General features: G+C 36.2%; 1 protein-coding gene across 1 annotated transcript in view; it reads right to left on the reverse strand.

The window, feature by feature from the left end:
• Positions 1-441: 441 nt before the first annotated feature.
• Positions 442-19,843, reverse strand: part of LOC103178424 — a 67,250-nt gene continuing 47,848 nt past the window's right edge. Inside the window, exons 5-8 of the mRNA XM_042346963.1 lie at positions 16,713-16,871; positions 7,406-7,553; positions 1,251-1,394; positions 442-458 (exon numbers count right to left, since the gene is read on the reverse strand). Of these exons, the coding sequence (XP_042202897.1) occupies positions 442-458; positions 1,251-1,394; positions 7,406-7,553; positions 16,713-16,871 (468 nt within the window). The remainder of the gene's footprint in view (positions 459-1,250; positions 1,395-7,405; positions 7,554-16,712; positions 16,872-19,843) is intronic.

The following is a 19,843-nucleotide window of genomic DNA, read 5'->3' on the forward strand; positions in this document are numbered from 1 at the left end:
GTCAGATGGTACCGTCGTACTCCCGGGCAGTTGATAAGCCGTCCAACTTGACTTAGGTTTTGAATCAGCAGGAATTGGGCAGACCAGTTACTGGGGTAGGAATTCTTCCTACACAGCTCCTGTCAACCTTGCAAGCTAAAGCCTTAATGTTAGGGTGTTCCTACCTGAATAAGTAGCAGGAAAGCTTGCCAGGCAGGTGCCCTCAATGGCAAGTTATGCGGTTTTACTACAGCAGTACCCCAACTCACACTCTGGAGTCCCCAAGTCTTTTTCTCTTGCCAAATTATGCCTAATACTCTCCAGAATTCGGTAAGCAGCGTGCATTCTTTGGGGGAGAGAGTGCACATTCCATTCCAGGCACAAAAATTTCCATGTGTTAGTGGCACGTATGGAACTTTCAGTCTGGTTTGGACACCCTTAAGCACGCTGATGGGTTTTTGCTTATGTCAGGCACCCGGCTGATGAAAAAAACACATCATGGAGAAATTAACTTCGTGAAGAAATGCATGAAACATGAGATGCAGTATACTTGAAGTAAATTGGCACAGAAAATAATTATCTTTGTGCATAGCTTAAACATTGTTGGAAGCTTCACGGCGTTGATCAATCTGGTACAATTCAAAGTTTTCTGCTTTACCTATCATTGCGATTAGAAACATTTTGATCTATTGGCCATATTAGAACTCTGGCATCCGTACAACTGTAGGAGTATCCCAAATGGTCTACTTAATCTTTTTGACCTTGTGAAAAAAAGTTATCTTCAATACAGACATTTTCCACTTCTTAAAAGGAAACGCATAATACAGATTATGTTTTTCAGTCAAGTGAGGCCAACTGCAAATTCTAGCAAAAGTTTCAACAGCTCATAAATGTCTACACTATTCTTCAGAAATAAGTTACTTAAAGTGAAATGATCACAAATGCTTAGCTTCCATCAGGACTATGCAGGATTGCGTAGTCTTTCGAGTCCTATGTCCAATTAAATAGTTAGTAACATGGATTGTTGGTTTGATTGATAAAACCCAAATGCAAACCCAAAGGCATTGTGCTAAAAAGGGGTTATATCCCCATTTATTATGAATGGTCATGGGCAAAATAGATTTGTTTTACAACTACCAGTATCCAAAATTATGCTCTGTATTAATATATATTTGGATAGTTTTTACATTTCAATGTACTTTGCAGAATAATATAAGGAATAAAACACAGTTTCTGCTGTAATATTTACAATATTGAATGTTGCTCTTTACCATCATTTTGTTGGATTGGGGAGGGCGTCAGTGCACTTACTGCATCTTGCATCTGTTCGACATTATTTTTAAAAACAGCTAAAAAGTCTCCCAGTGCTGTTTCCGAGGCTGTCACTTTGAGGTTTGTATAGGAGGTGAGCACATCTGAAAATAAAGAGAAACTTTTGTGACTATGCATCATAGATAAAAAAATAACTGATTAAAAGGCCTGAAAAAGACTAATCTTCAAATTACTATAAATTACCCATAATTTGTGCTGTAATTGCATCTGAAAATAGAGTGAAATATAGTGAGCTTCAAGTATTCTTCAGTGTTCTGTATACTTAAAAACTACTTGTCTACTACAGTGCTGTAATTCTGACAATATATTAAACATTCAAACTTCAGCTTGCAATTAGGTGCCAGTTGTATATACAGTAGATTAAAAAATTGTTTTGTCCCAGATATGTTCTTTACAGACAGTTACTGTTTTATTGTAATAGTTTATTTTCTTTTAGTTTTGTTTAGCCAGTCTTCCGATGTGAAGCAGAGGTAAACCCAGTTATACTTTTCCTTGAGATTCTTATCATTGCTTACAATGTTGTTGTACTATCTATGTGAAACTGTCAAAATAGGTTGAAATAAATGAGCAATATGTAAAATGTACAGGATGGCAATTAGTTTTCTGCAATTAATTTGAGTGAATATTGAAATGTATCTCATCAGATCGATGTGGTAATTATCATATTGAATCTTAAGAAACAATGGAATTTGCAACCACAGTTGTTATGTGGTGATCGAGAACCAGTTAAAACTCAAGCAGGCAATGCCACTATGATAAAGTTCAGATTCATATCAATAACATGCAAGAAAGGATTAATATTCACCACCTTTCTATGAACACATTGGAAATCTATGAAACAATCTAGTTTGCTTAGATGAGATTTTGCTGTGTTAGGAGCTGAGTGGTTGAGGTTTATGGACAGTTGAATAAAATCCTGAAATTAGTTATCTGTAGTATACAGATTCAGAAACACTTTGTGATCAAAGACAGTTTTGTCAAGCATAATTTGCTGGAATTTATTCATTTTCTGTTTCTTCAAATTATAAGCTTGAAAGAAACCATGTTATACATAAACAAGGTTTTGATCTTGAAATAGTCAGATGTGTGTAAATGAAGAAGAATGAATGCTTTAAAAATACTAGAATACACAGTGGTAAAATATTCAGTGTTTCATGACCAATTCAATGTGATAATTAAATCATTATATGGTGAGTCGATAAGTTGTTCGATGTTATCATGTGGTGATAATTATCACATTAAATCAGGTTTGAAATGCACATGTTTTACCCTAATGTGGCTATAGCATTCATAATAACCAGCTGTCAATCACCATTTAAACAGTGTTACAATCTCTGACCATACAATTTAGTCATCCTTACATATAAATGCACCGAATTTCAGTGCCTGTTGATGGCTCCTGCGAAGTCCACTGCTGACCAAAAAAAAGCCCAAACTGAATGAAGCCATCCCACAAACTACTGTAGAAAACAAGAGGCTTGCTGCATGTTTTCAGGGTTACAATCTCATTTTAGATGAAGATTACAAATCGTTCAACTTCTGTTCTTAAGAGACGTTGTCTGAGCAATTCAATGAAATTGCTGCCCTCTAATCACTCCCAGGTATCCATTATTTTCTATGTAATTAGGATATTCAGTCAATTCACTGACTTAGATGAAGTACTTTATGACTGGAGGCACTGATTTCAACTGAACTGTCAGGAGCATTCAATTGCTCCTGATAGACTTAACAATGAAAAATTTCAATCAGATTTTTAAATGGGTAATTATTTCCATATAACATAACAAAACATACAACGAACGAGAAAAGGCCACTTGGCTCATCAACCCAGTTCCATCCCTCCGTGTGCAATCTGCTCCAATATTTATTCAACCCATTTTATGTTGTTCCCAGAAGGTAAATCAAGCACAATGCCTTATATTTTACAATATTCATATATTAACAGCTGCTTTTCTTGGGAATTATTTGCAAGGACTTTTGACCTGAAAATATTTAATGGTTATACTCAGTGCCAAGATGCATCAGTGCTCTATTCCTGTGCAATGATATCAGTCAATTTAATTGCAATAAAGATCTCCGATGTGTACAATTTTTAAAACACAATGCATCATAGTAGCATACCCACAAATGACAAGCCATACATTTCTTTGAGGTCTGGTCCAGGGACAAATGCAGCAGTAAGCCTAACACTGCTCAATTTTGCACAAAGCATTTGGGGTCAGAGAGCAGGGCCAGCTCCCAGCACTGGCTTAGCTCTAAAATAGCAGGGCTGAAGCAGAGGCAAAGATTGCTCAGGCAACTCTCTTTCACTTCTAAGTTCTTTCAACACAGAAATAGTCTTAAAGTTAATCCATTTTTGCCTGAGTATCATGAGTAGTAAATTCAGTTATTAATGATTTTACTGCTAATGATAGATTTTTGGACAGAAAATTTATTCCAAGATTTTTGGTATGGGTGAAAAATAAAATAAAGTACCCCAAAACATTCCCACAATAAGAACGCAAGCAATTTAAAACACTCCACTGCTACATACTGTGATTGCGTTCTTTTCATTAATCCAGCACAAAATCTAACATCAGCTAACAATTGTCAATGCATCACACTCCATACTGTCACCATCATTGTAATGCCATAATGTTCACTCTCCATAACAAAAATAAAACCAGCTGAAAACACAGCTGGAAAAAGCCCATTTACATTACTTAAAAAGTCACAGGTGCAGAACAAAAAGAAGATTGATAGTAGAATCCTTTTGAACTTCACTTGTGAAAAGACTAGTATTTTTCACTTGCATCTGTGGAGATTTCAAGTTTCAGTCTCATAACCACATTGCTGATCATCTATTATCCTTGCAATGGTATTTAACAATTATTGTTCATTATTGTTAATAACTTCATTATTTTAATAGCTTCCAGCTTTTGACTTTCATTACAAGAATAGATGTTTGGCATTTAACAACTGGTGAAATCTATATCTTCTGCTCATGTGAGGACACCAACATACAAGTAGTTTGCTATTAAAAAAAAGCAAAGAAAATATTCTTCTTTCCAATTTTTTCAACGTAAATGATAACGTTTAACTTTGTCACCTATGAATGCAGTCACCCAAAAATCTATCATTTTCAGAAGTGCAGATTTAAATTTTCATTACTCCATCCAAGTGTTCTCAGATGTATAATAGAGTGCTAGCTACAAACTAGTGAAGACTGGGCATTTCCTACTCAGGGGAATCAAATGACCTGAAAAGAACATTATACAGGAAATCTTTGTTGACTGAGCAGTAAATCATAGTGGATCATGCAAAGGGAAACTTTTTTCTCAGGTTTGGGAAGGGGGGAAGGGTCTTAACTTTTTTTTAGAAAGCAAATGTTTTCCCTTTCTGGGTTCATGGTCTTTCTATATTGCACACCCTTCATGCCTGAGAGGTCACATATTTGACCTTGCAGTACTTCTCTGAAGCCAACTGGTAGGAGATTGCATGAAAGTGAATTGTGGATTATTCTCCTTCTTCAACCCTTTCTTCTGGTCTCTGCTTGAAAACCTTCTTACGTCAGAAACCCAAGAGTATGAGGATGGGAAAAAACAGAGAGGCATCAGGCCATATCCCTTTACTCCAAACCACAACTTGTCGGTGCTGCAATGCTTGGTGACAACCACCTACACAACAAAGGGAACCATCACTGGTTAATAATTTACCCTTTTATGCCTTGAAACATCCAGTCCCTTGACTTCAGTGTAAATAGAATGAATAAACTGCTGCTGGAAACAGACAAAAAAACTCATAGCTAAATAGATTATTTTACGATTAGTTATTCAGATGGATTAAATGTCCATGAAATAACATTTGTACCCAGGAAATTGGATATTTCCATATGTAAATAATGGATTGATCAGATGCTTGACTGTTGATCTACTGTAATCCTACTACACTTGTGCAATGAGTAATTAGTTTCTTTATCTCCAAAGACAAAATCTAATCACTTCCCATTAACCTCTTATACCATGTCATACAAAATGCATGATCTAGGCACAATTAAATTCATGATGCTGATTCAGACATTGTATCTTCTTTGATTCAGGTCCACATTGTAAACCTGAATCAAAGCTTTAGGTAATAAACTCTTTCTCTTAGAAGGAACTGAAAGCTGTCAGTTGTCTAAATTCACTTGTTTCTGAGTATGTTTGTTCAAAACCTCCGCGTTCCCACTTTCTGCCTTCATGTCTGTGCTCTTGGAGATCTTCCAGGAATACATTTAGATCTTGGGCAAGTTGGAATCTAGTTCCTGCAAAGCTAACTAATGTAACTAAAAATACTGTGTTTTAAGACGAACTCCCGTCCTCCCCAACTCCTCCCTCCATAGGCTGCAGATCATCCAGAACTCTGCAGCCTGCATCCTTTCCGATGCCAAGCTCCGTGACCCTATCAAACCCCAACCTCCAATTGCTTCCCATCACACAGAAGATGCAGTTCAAGATCCTGGTCCTCACCTTCAAAGCCCTCCTTACTTGCGTTGTGAAACTGTCCGCTGGGCTGAATAAATAATTAACAAAAGTCTAAAAGTAAAATTAGCCAAAATATAAGCTAATATATTGTGGAGCACTCTTCAATAGCAGAGCTACTAAACAGAAAGTGATGCTGTCTTAACCTAAATCAATGCAGGAAGTGGAATAAATTATTGGCATCTTTCAGTGATGAAGAAAAAGCAATGTTTCAAGCTGGATTTCTCCACATGTTTTAGAACTCATGGCAGAGGTTTCCTTTATTAAATTTCAATACGGTATGATTTTTCTTTAAAACATATCTTATTAAGGAGACAGTTTCCTTGTTCCAGGAAATTAGATCATAGCAATATTGGCTTCTCCTGCAGATGTGATGATGTAATTGGAAGCAGAAGCTTTATGTGATAAACTCATCCTTTTAGAAGGAATTGCCGATGCAAATATTGTCCATAATTAGTCAGGTCAGAAGAAAGAGTCAATATTATGCTCATGTATTCAGATTGTACGGTCGGCTTGGAATTTGTGATACCAGTAACGCTTTTTATGAGCACAAACAAAACTAAGCCTCAATAGTAAGTGGCCTTACATTATAAAATCTATTAAAATGTCTTTGAAGCTAAAGTGGATCTGCATAAAGTGTTACTATCTTCAAGAAAATGAACACTGGGGAATTTGCTAATGCTAAGGGCACAAATAGCTTAATTTATGGATGAAATGTATCCTGGCATTGAATTTTCATCAGTAACTTGCATTATTTCTCCCCATTTTTTAATTTACAAACGTATTAAATTAAGCATCTCTCTGTAATATTTAGTGCATTCCATAAATACATATTAAGTCAAACCTTGGGAACTTATTTTGTACACATCACTTTCAGGGCTTTAAATTAATTCTCAACATCTTTAAAAATACATAAGGCAGCTACATGTACAGCAAGAAACAGCAACTTACAGAAAATAAACCACCAAAAAGAACCAACTGCATAATACCCAACATGTTTGCGCTATATTCACGATGACTAGGTAATGTATTTTCTGCATATCTTCAATATGGACTTTGCAAACAATAGAACGCAGAATGTATGTAGTACGTGAACAACATGAAGATTAATGATTAGCTTGTTAATATCTTGCTGTTTTCTCCACGGCTTTATTTAAGTGTGGAGTGATGTACATCATGAGACCACACTATCATATTCATTGTATGATTGATGTCACCATTTTGTTTTAATGCAACTTACAGCCATGTGAGTTGCTGTACAATGGATAAAACTTTGGATAGCTGCTTGTGGCATTCAATCCACTAATATGAACTTCACAGTCATCCTGCAACTAACAGACATCAAACAATTAAAAGAGTAACAAACATGAAAGCTTCATCTTGGTTCTGTCTGGTCTTTGTCCCAAGCAATTCAGCAATCACATAAAAATAAGTACAATCATATACCACTCTTCATGTAAAATGTCACAAAGCATTTTGTAGAATGAGATTGATTAGAAATGAAGTGAATATTGTCATGGAGGCAAATACATTATTTATAGACACAGATGCACGTATAGCCATGTATAAAATGCTGTATATAAACATGTACTGACCTTGCAGTGGTAAACATAGGATCTCAGCTACATTTGCTTGAAAAGCATGGTATGCCTGTTTGATTCCTTGGAAAAGTGACTCTGTGTATTTGATCTGAATGTTGTACAGGCACTTGTGGAAATCCAGTTCAGACTGTAAAGCTGTAACCTAATGCAACAGAAAAATCTCTGAATAGAATTGAACACTGGGATCAATTAGCAGTACATTAGGTATTTATCGCATTCAATACACACAGATATACTGGTACATTTTCATCCCCCATCTCCCACCCAAACTGTGCTCAGTGGTGAGGTCTGTGATGCTGTGTCTGTGGCATTGGACTTTTGCCTTGTTGCCTTGTGGATTGTGGCTTTCAATTGTCATTTAACAAGATTATTTTTATTAAGTTACAAGCTGGTATCTTACTTAACCAGAAATTGAAGGCTGAGATCCACAAGTCCAATGCCTCTGGTTCATTTTCACACTCTCACCATTGACAACGGAGTGGAGAAATCTGTCTCCCACACATCAGGGTACATTCAATGTAATGAGTATCTAATACAATGTTAAATTGACCCCACTCAGAACATAAAAACGTACAGAACTGAAAAAACATTATGGTCCATCTGGTGTTCCCACAATCTCAATAATAGTATACAATACTCTAGATCTTGCACTCGTTATTCACCAAAAAATCTATTTGGCTTACTCTTAAATTTGCCCACGTTGTCCGCACTCACTTTTTGCTTCATTCTAACTACAACAAATAAAATATCTCCAATATTGTTAAGATTAGAGAGTATAAAGTCAGTTTTGTTTTAAATCTCCATGCAATATTTAAAGATACTGGCAAATATTTTCGATAACAAGTACTTCTATACAAAAACACAGAAAGAGGTGCCAAAAGCAAAGTTTCTGTTTGCATTTGCAGTCATTTTGCATCGAATTAAGAAACAATTCTGCCACTGAGGAAAAATTATCTGATCAAGCAACAATGAAAACAGTTAGTGTTGCATTTTTATCAGAATTTGTATTTGTACTACACAAGGGGAAATGTGGGCCATAAATACTTTGATCTCCTCAATCTTTTTTAATTAAAATCCTTAATAATAATGTAATAATCCTTGCAAAACGCAAAATACTGCAGATCCTGGAAACCTGAAACAAAAATGTCACTGGAATTAAAGGCACCCTCTGGAACTCCATCCTGCAGTCCCTCCGTCTCGCCCCCCTCCCTTGCTACCTTCAAGACCCGACTCAAGACCCTCCTCTTCGACCGTGCTTTCGATCTCCCTGCTTCCCCCCCCGCCCTCCACCCTTCCTAACCCCCAGCTTGGGTCCGTAACTCTGACTGTCCAGGCCTTGGGACATCCTCCTGACGTGAAAGGTGCTTTACAAATGTAATCTTGTTGTTGTATAACCCTGGCCCATACAGACCAACTTACAGGTTTGAATCCAAGTTTGTGAGGAATCCGTTATCTTAGCCAGTAAAATAGCTGGAGGTACTTCCATTGGCTCCAGTGCCCTATGGTAGGGAAAAAACTCCACCTCCAGCTATCCAAAGACCCCTGCTGGAGGGGTGTATTTAGCTTGACTTTGATGTCTTTTGTGGTTGAGTGGTTTGCCAACATACTCTTGAGAGGCGTAAAATATGAATATTGGCCATTATATTGGTCAGTAATGTACACATGGAACTCTAGCAAGAAGAGAAGTCAAGTACCTTCAGGAAAGGAGGGAAAATAATAAATAAGAACAATTTAAATAATTTCCTATTTATACTGCCAGTATTACAAATATACAGCAGATAATACTGATTTATATAATAATAAAAATCTGTATACATTTAGCTAGTTATAAAAACATTCAGTACTTACAGGGTTAAACTATTTAGTAGGAATGAATACTGTGAGTATTGTTCCTTTGCAGTTTACAAAAAGGCTGATTTCCATTAAATTTAAACAATTAAAAAAGGAATTAACACTCCTTTTTTCCTCTTTCACTGTCTTCCATTCTGTGAGTTATCTTTCTTTAGGTGGGTTTGTAGTCTTATCTGCAACCCCTTGGTGGTCATGAATGCTGCTCTATATTGAGTGACAGAATGAATGATTGGCAAGGCAGAAGAGCTTCCCTGACAAGATTTCTTCTTCTCCTGAGAAAGAATGTCTCATGATGCCGTCATGAGACACTCCATCTAGTTACCAGGCCAAGAACCCTACAGAGCAGGGTTGCCAACAGTCAGTAAATTTACTGGCAGTCAGTAAAGAGCTGCTATGTTGGCTCATCAGTAAAACTAAATGTGCAAGGCAGTATAAATGATTGCCTGTCTTCTCCTTGAAACCCTGTTCTCACAATGCTTCTGGTTCCAGTATTATCCCTGGTTCCTTAGCTCTCACAATAGGATTTAAAATGAAATCCCGGGTTGAACTTGTTCTATGCAATAACTCATGATGAGCAGTGATTTGTATGGGAAGAGAAGGGGGAGGCGGCAGAAGTTTGAATAATGCAAAGTCCATGCTTTGAAATTATGGTGAAGACAGAGAAAAACACATAGCAGAGGGAGAACAACTGAGCACAGAGAAAGTAGACAGAGGGAGAGCAAAAGACAAAAAAGTAAGAAATATTTTTTAAAAATGAAAATCATCTAAGAAAAATCAAAAATGACAAAAATAAATCCAAATGTTTTTGAAATATTTCGGAAGGCTTAAATTATGTTTTCTAATGATTTATATAGCTCAGTAAAAATGCACTTCACCAGCAAAAAAAATTTGTCTGTGAATTCATCTTGAGACTGTTGGCAACCTGAATTCATTCCAAATCCCTGACTGTCCAGCGGGATGGTACTCCTGACATGAAAGCCGCTACACAAATGTAATTTTGCATTGTATTTTGTATTGTATTGTCCAGTGAAGTCTCTAATACTCTCCCAGTGGAGTTGCAAGCCACCTTTCTGCACATTTCTATTGTTGAGCATATAACAAAGAAACATAAATGGGCAGAAGCACGGAAGGATTATTTCAGAGTAATCTCAGAGTAGATTGTGTCTTAAATAAAAAGGTCTACCTTGGCATCAAATACCCGCTGCTGATATGTTCAAGGATGTATTTGTTTCAAGAAGCTACCAGTTCTGAGTTACTACTTTGTAAATTTGGGGTTCAATTCTATGAGTGTATACTGTTTACAGATATAAAAACAAGTCAATCTGTGTGTTCACCCCTCATTGTGTGTCCTTAAGCTATAAAATATCACATCCCATTAATATTTTAAGAGTTAAAGACAGTAGATCTAGCAGACTTAATGTATACTTCCTGCATTACAAAATCAATGAGCAACCTGCACTTTATGTTTAAATAAAATCTGTTATAAGTAACGGCTTTGATTTCAAAGCAATAAAAATAATATCTAGCAATAATGATGCAACATTTTTCTTGGTTAGACGAGAACGCTTGATTTAGAATTAAATTAAATATACCTAAAATAGTTGAACAATTAATGTGCTGAAAAAAAACGAGAAATAAATTCATATAAAAACACAGAATGCAATAGGAAGATGTTATTCTCAAAATAGATTTCATTAACATTTAGTCTCAAGAATAATTTTGAAGTTTATAAAGAATATTTCATGACAGGAATATTAAAATGTGCTTTGCAACACAAAAAATAAAGTATATTATGATTTATTTTCCAATGAGATGCTCTATAGTAAGTTTAGTCATTTGAATTGAAATGTTTCTGTAGCATATCTGGGGAATTGGAATAAAATATCTAGGCATAGCTAGACCTTTAAAGTTCTAAGACAAATTTGAAAACATTCTTTGCCTTGTTTCTCCCAGTGTCCCAGCCAACAATCACCCAAATAAAATGGTGATTTATTTGATAACTGTTTGTCGGACATCGCTGTGTGCAAGTTGAAGTTCTGCCGATGTGAAAGGCACTATATCAAATGCAATTTCACTAAAATAAGTAATTGTTTTCTGTTTATCTTGTAATCCTTTTGAAAGCAAGGATTATTAATTAAATCTATCAATTATTTTATATTAGTAACTTGAGAAAGTGGACTAGTCGAAATAAAAGTATGAGTTGGGTTTGATCCCCTGAAGAATGTCAATGTGATCCTCCCACGGTATAGTTAGTCCTGAGGAGCTCAATGAGATGGTTCATAATGTAATATGATGTTTTAAAATAGGCCAAGGGAGGGATTGGGAGTGACCACTGAAGATTTGGAACCTGTTGGAATCCAATGACTGTTAGCCATTGCCCAAACATATAGTCGATCTAAATAAAGATAAATCCAGAGCTCAATCATCCAATCAACCTCCCCCTGCCCCCCACCCCAGCTCTCAAGTAGAGCTGTTGTGTGAGATTGGAAGGTCAAGTTGGTGTGGGCACATGTTGTTATTAGCGACACCATAAAGTCTTAGAAGGGAATCACTCTTGCAAGGATAAACCCAAATGTCATTTCTTTGTATTCTTTTCAGCCTCACAGAATGAAGGTTAAAGGATTAAATTATGAGGACAGGTTAAATAAACTTGTTCTGTATTCCCATCGGTTTAGAAGGTTGAGAGGTGATATAATTGAGGTTTTTAAAATAACAAAGAGATTCAATAAGGTAGATACAGAGAAACTATTTCCTCTGGTCGGGGAAACCAGAACAAGGGGCATAATCTTAAAATTAGCGACTAGGCCATTTAGGAGTGAAATGAGGAGGCAGTTTGTCACCCAAAGCGCAGTGGAAATCTGGAACTCTCTCCCCCAAAAGATTGTAAAAGCTGGATCCATTAAAATTTTCAAGACTGAGATGGATAGATATTTGTTAGGTAAGGGTATTAAAAGAATATAGGGCAAGGGTGGGTAATTGGAATTGAGGTACAGATCAGACATGTTATAGAATGGCGGAGCAGGCTAAAGGGGCTGAATGACCTACTCCTATTCCTATATTACTATGTTCTATATATTATATGTTCTATATATATATACATACATGCATGAACTATGTATCATTTGTTTGGGTCTTTTCTACAACAACAACAAATTTACATTTTTTCAGCGATTTTCACGTTGGGAGGATGTCCTAAGGCACTAGCCAGTCCAAAGATTGCACCTGATCTGCAGGTGGAGCTGAGAGTGCAGGAAGGCATGATCAAAGGAAGGTTTTGAGAAGGACCTTGAAGGGGACAACAGAAGGGGCAAGTCATAGGGACTCTGAGATGGACTTCCAGGAAGTGTTGGCAGGTGGCGTGGAACAGATTTATGGAGTAAAACTCAACTTTTTTTGGATTGTGTAGAACAATCTACAGATACAGCTACACAGATCTCTGAAAACAGTGCTGTATCGCCTGTCTGCTCACAAACCATTAGTGGAAATGACTATCATAGTAGACAGACCAGACCATGTTATTTATTAATTTGCAGAAGAAAGGGTATATTAGAGGGAGATGGTACAATGGGATCAAAAATGGTGCATATGAGGCAGGGGGAAGTAATCATAGAATGCTATAGTACGAAAGAGGTAATGATCATCAAGTCTGCTCTGCTGTTTGTCGCCACATGAGCCACCTGATCTTATCCTACTCTCCCTCAAACTCTTTAATATTCCTCTTTTTCAAGCATTTATCTCCAGTCCTTTGGATGAGACACAAATCTGTGGTCTCATATGCCTATTCAGGTGCGCAAAGATTCTGTGGCACTGTTTGAAAAGAGGAAGGAGTTTCTCTCAGTGTTCTGGCCAAAAATTCCCTAAAATAGATCATTAATTTCACGGCTGCTGGTGGGACATTGTTGTGTACCAGTTGGCTGCATTGTTCGCCTACATGCAATATTGTTTTCAGAAACGTTTTGAAGCGCTTCTAGACATCCCTGGTGTTATAGGTGCTATATCAAATGCAATGAATAATTTATTCTGATAATAATAGAGAGCCTGTGCTAATTGGGACCATCTCCGTTGCTGATATAGAAACAGGTCATCAAGCACAATACAAACTGCCTACAGTGTCCCAAACATGTCTTCCATTTGTCATAATGGTATCAGCCCTTCTCCCTCTCTTGTCTTTGTTTTTCTCGCTAACATTTTTCCTCCGTTCTTTTGTTCTCTTTCTTTGTTTGTCTCCCTTTCTCTCTGTTTCTCTGACTTTCTCTTTTTCTCTCACTATCTCACCTACACAGTAGTAATAACAAATAGTGTACAAATACAATGGGCACAAAGAAAACTTTGTGAAGCACTATGAGACATTTTGATGTAATAAGGTGCTATATCAAAACCAAGTACAGATACACAAAATTCTATTTTAATTCTTTTTTAAAAGAATTTATAGATTCCGTGCTTCTTAATGCATGAACAAAACTCAATAAGTGACACATTCTTCAACTGAAAAATATTTTAACCCTGACAAAATCCAAACCCTGATAATACAACTCCCAAAATATTATTGTATTGAAACTTATTGCTCATATTATGAAAACCTAAATAGGTGCAAAAAAGCTACATTGATGTTCTAGTACAAAACGTTTAGAGACCAGGTTCAACAGAGGTCCTTAGACAAATATTCCAATGAGACAATTTGTAATTTAAAATATTGGATTTCAATTTTTTGTATATTTAGGGCATGGGAAAAAAATACGGACTTTAGGCCCTCTTGGGTTCCACTAGTTTTGACCCCCTAACACTAGTAATGAATTCATTCTTGTGAGGGAAACACAATTTCTAATCCATATGTATGTGTTTTGAGTTAATTTTGCTTTAATTATTCACATAGTTGTTATTTTAAAATCCTTTGCCACTTGTCTTAAAACAATAATCTCTCTGAGGGCAGAAGGTCAAAAGTAATCTTAACATCAAATTAATATTTGTTAAATTTTCAAATACTTTGTTATTCCCGTCTTCATCCATCGGATAAATAGAAGACTGGTTAACATAGTACTTAAAAAGTTTAAATATTAAAAAGATAACTACTGCTGATGTAACGTTTTTATTATTCAATCATGCTTGAAACAACTGAATTGGTGAGGCATAAAGTCATTTTAAATGTTAGATCATACAAAATTGGGAACTGTATGGAATAATTTTCTTTTTAATATTCTGTCTTGAACCAACATTCTCTTTTTTCAAGAGTATTCTTGGGAAATTATACAGGAGACTTACAAAAGTGTCTATGCATTAATCAACCACTTTCAAGCCTTCCTATTATTCTGAACAATTACTAGCAGCTTTTGTGTTTTAATTACTTATAAGTACCGGTCAGGTAAAAATATTCCTTTCTTATACTAGAAAGAATTTAATCCTGAAGGAATGTATAAAATATTCTAAATGGCTTCTTCTTTTTAATAGTACATTAAATTAAAAATTATATCAGACGTTATTAACATCATTCAGACTTGGTAAAAGAATTACATCTGGAGCTCTAGATATGCAGTTGCAATTAATTTTACCAGGGACTAAAGGCTTTTCTCACTCATACAAGCAAAAAGAATTGTAAAAAATTTATTGAAAAACAGAAAATGAGTTAACAACCTGCAAAATTTGTTCATTTTGAATGTACTGGGATGTGATGGCATTATTTTGAAGGAGGGTTCTGAAGGCAATGTTGAAAGATGCTATATAAATGTAAAAATCTTGTTGATTTATAGTTCTACACAATGGCATACAATATTTTTTGTAATGAATAGAAAATGCACCAGTAAAAATCACTCATTTGAATCAAAGTGCCATGCTTTACTGCTAGTTAATAAAGGTTTATCCCAAATGCTACATTTCAATTGTCCAACTGCTTGAAAGAAAAATAACGTTTTCCCAGCATTTTTACAGAATACCTTACTTGCATTACCACTAATGAATCTGAATTTGACATGTATGCATTAGTAAATCTAATACGCTTTAAATTGGTATGGCATTACAAAAATAACAGAAGCAAATAAGATTAATCACGTCAAAAAATAAGGTAATGATATACTTCTTCCACCTGCATGCTTAAATATCAAACACAGCATCATATTGCTGACGATGTAGAATTATTCCTTACTGAGGACAGTTAACAATAAAACAAGACCCAAATGATGAATTCCTACCTCAACCAAAGGGTCAAGGTGAGATGCCAAGTGAACGCTAAGTGTATTCTCACTGCAAATAACACAGATGGAATCAGTCTGTTTTTGCATACCACATAGCTATCACTTATAGACAAGCAGTGCAGAGGCATTGGCACATAATTAAACAGAATAATCATGCTTACAGTCCCATTAGTGCATTTAAACATAATTGCCCCATAACCTGCATTCCAAAAACCAATCCAAGTTTCATGCAATGATTTTCATCATTAGTAGCAAGAGTTTATCAGAATCTAATTTGTAGAAAATTATTAAGTAGAATTCACATCATAGAAGTGTATTTTCAGACCGATTGTGAATATTTTCCTTTAATACAACATTAGTTTTTACATTCTTTCAGTTTCCTTGGCTTTTATTAGCATGCGCAAAATTAATTTTCACTTGACAGTACTCAACCTAACATTTCAGATAACTTTCTTATAATTCTTGTATTATTTCAGTTTTGATATATGCGAGATAAAGAACAATTTAGAAATTTTGGATGCTGATACATTTTTATGCTGTGGAAAAGTCCCCAAAACAAGGGATCATAGGTTCAAATTAAGGATAACAAAGGGAATGAGAAGTGCAGGAGAATTTTTGTTTTGTAAATAATAATGGCAGTAATCCTTGCATTTGATATAGCACTTACCTTTTCAAAATGTCTCAAAACATTTTGTAGTAACTACCATCATCAACAACAAATTACACTTGTATTTCACATAGAAAGGACTTCCCAGGGCTACATTACAGTGAATAGAAAATGAATATATGAAATGAAAGTTTATTTCACCCACAAAATATACAGTCAATTCACCTTACGGTTTATTCTGTGAAGTGCTTTGAGACGACCCCGGCTCACCTGCCCCACCATTGGCGGGCGGGCCTTCAGTCACTCTGCTCTGGAACTCCATCCCGCAGTCCCTCCTCCTCGCCCACTTCCTTGCTTCCTTCAAGACCCATCTCAAGACCCTCCTCTTCGACTGTGCCTTTGGTCTCCCTCCTTGCCCCTTGCTCTCAACCCTTCCCGACTCCCAGCTCGGGTTCAAAACACTGATTGTCCAGCGCCTTGGGACATCCTCCCGATGTGAAAGGAGTTAATTTTGTTGTTGTTGTCTCAATTACTTGATATGGGGCTGTATCAAATGCTAGGATTATTAGTATTATTTCCAAATTTTAGAACTTTCTTAGTGTGTTAATAGGATATTGCAGTGTTCTTTGCCTTTGGACTCTGGTTTTAGCTTGCCCACCTGCTGCATAGCCATTAGCCTGGAGTAGTTTGCTGCCTTTACCAAGGCTTCCACGGCCCTCTTTGCTCGCTGTTGAGGGGCGCCCTTAGGGAATGTAGGCAATGCTGAAATCATATTCTCCACAGTGAATTCCTGGCAGACTTCATGTTCCAATTTTGCCTGTAGAAGATTACATGGTTCAACATTTTAATGTTTCCATAATTCACACCAAATTTAAGACAAGAGAAGACAAAGTGTAGACAAATACATTTTGCCATGTGCAGAATAATTGCACATTGTACACTGGTCTTGCAATAAGATTTTTTTCGAGGCTGATAGTTCGTAATCTATACGTAACACAAGATTCAAGCAAGATTTTTAAACAATTCAAGCTCAGCAGCTCAGCACAATCAAAGATATATCCTGTCAATAAAAAAGTCACGTAAATTGGTAAAACTGATTAGAAAATGTTCACAGGCTGATGATTACTTTTAAAATACGCTTAGCAGGCTAAAGGTTAAAAGCTTTTTGCTTTGTTGTTCACAGATAATAGTATTATATCTGTGTAGCAAGATCATGAAGGATTTAGTGATAATGTGTAACTGAATTATAGTGATATAATGAAATTCACAATAGAAACTAACTAATGCAGCCACAGGAAGATATTAGCTGGTATTGAAATACTATCAGAAAATTGTTTACATTTATTTCACTTAGGCATTTAAATTCTCAATGACACATTATACATATAAATAGATAAATTGAAGATTATACAAAAGGACTTGATAATGATCACTAAACTAGAGAATTTATGTTCCAGCTAATTTTCAACAGTCCACTGCTCCTATGATAATCCTTGCATTTGATATAGCACCTTATCACGTTGATGAGAAGTCTCGAAGGCGCTTCATAGAATATACTGTAAAGTGAACTGACTGTATATTTTGTGGTTGAAACGCAGCAGCCAATTGTGCACAGCAGTGTCCAAAAAACAGTTGTGGATTGAGTGACCAAATTATTATTATTTATTTTTGAAGGGATTATTACCGCAGGAAAAGCGATTTGCCAATCAACTAACTTCCTACATACTGCCAGATAAACAGAGTTGTGTGGAGTAAGGAAACTTGTCTAAGGTTTCACCCTGTCCGAGAATCCAACCTGGGTCCTGTTGCTTGTGAGGTGAATGCTCTAACTGATACGCTACAGGGCTTCTCTCAGAAGATATTTTTTGAGTCCTTTATACATCTATTCTTTTAGTTCCACAAGTGCCAGTTGACCTCCAATACTGGTAATTAATCATAATGTGCTTTAACAGTCAGTGTTGATAATCTATTTGCATGTAGGAACATTGCAGTTTCCTTATTCCACACACCTAATAATAATCCCTCCAAAAACAAAACAATAATAAATTGGTCATTTTCAATCCACAACGGTTTGTGGGGCACTGCTGTGCGCAATTGGCTGCCGCGTTTCGCCCACAAATATACAGTCAATTCACTTTATAGCATATTCTGTGAAGCGCTTTGAGACGTCTAGAAGACGTGAAAAGCGCTATATCAAATGTAAAAGTTATTATTATTATTGCAGTTAAATTCAATTCTCTAATAATAATAATCCTTGCATTTGATATAGCGCTTTTCACGTCGGGAGGACGTCCCAAAGCGCTTCACAGAACACACTGTAAAGTGAATTGACTGTATATTTGTGGGCGAACGCAACAGCCAATTGCGCACAGCAATGTCCCACAAACAGTCGTAGATTGAAAATGACCAATTTATTATTGTTTGGGGTTTATATATAAAATATATATATATTCTGACGAGCGCTTTAGACGTCTCAATGACATGATCAGGTGCTATATCAAATGCAAGGATTATTATTATGCATGCGCAACCCACAGGAAGTGATATCAGCAGCGATATGACAACCAGGAAGCTCTAAATGGAAGCTATTGTGTCGTGCATCCCATCTTAATGCGGGGGCTATCTGATCTAATGGACCCACAGTACCATGTTATAATTGGGTCCAACTGTATTCATGGACATAGACCTTCAGGGGTCTCTGAATATTCATCAGGAGCAGGAAGACTGGCTGATTTTCCTCTACCTAACCCAGGCATAATGAAGTCAGTTGTGGCTCCCCAACTGTTGCTCTGCTTGTGATCAGTGAACTCAACACAACTTGGCTGCCACAATGCATAGCCTAATGCCTTTACCCACTGAACCATGTGGGATCTCAGAGAGAAGTTCATTATGTTGCATTTCTATTCGCATTAGTGCTATTTTCACATGCATTCCATTCAATTACCTTTTGGTTTAATACCCTGGTTAATTTTACTGTTCACAATTTCATAAACGGAGTTTGACATCAACTGAAAAAGTATATCGCACCTTACAGAATAGTTTGCTATAATGGCTGCTCTTTATAACCGCAGAGATTCCCAAAAGCAATTGGATTTCCTCACGGCCTTTTATCAACACATTTCAGGTTGGCTTAAATGAGTATCGCACTGGATAAAGCCTGCAAACAGAATCTGGCTTACAATACACTTTTAAATGAAGGTAGACAAATTTCAAATTCTATATAAAATTTTTAATGTTGTATTAAGATAAATTAATTTTTTTATATATAAAAAATGAGGGGTTCCAAAACAATTTCACACAAGGTTATGATTTGCACAGAATTTTCTAATAAATGGTCCCCAAATTAAAAAAATGTTTTCTTTTCCGTCGAATGCATGCACATTGCACTGGTAATTCCTATAGTCATAAGTGGGACCTGAGATTCATACTCATGTTCATTGGGAGTTTCCAAAGGTAGCTCAAATTTGCAAGTCAATTATTCCAGCTTGCAAAACCTTTTGTTGACTTATCTCCCACTTCCTCCATTTTCAATCACTGCTGTGGATTCGTGAGGCCCAACACTCCAAGGAGGCCCGAACAATAATATTAAATTGGTGTTAGTGACTGACAAGACTCTTTTTTAAGTAATTGGAAAAAACTAGAGCATATGGGTCTTGTCTCTTGGCTAAAGTAAATGTGATACATGGCTATCCCTGATATTTAATTATACAGTGGAGTCATAATGCGATGGTTGGGAACAATAATCCCAACCACCTTATAATATGATAAGTTAGCCAGTTTCACTGAGCA

Source organism: Callorhinchus milii, unplaced genomic scaffold, assembly GCF_018977255.1.
Source record: "Callorhinchus milii isolate IMCB2004 unplaced genomic scaffold, IMCB_Cmil_1.0 Scaffold1, whole genome shotgun sequence".
Taxonomy (NCBI): Eukaryota; Metazoa; Chordata; class Chondrichthyes; order Chimaeriformes; family Callorhinchidae; genus Callorhinchus; species Callorhinchus milii.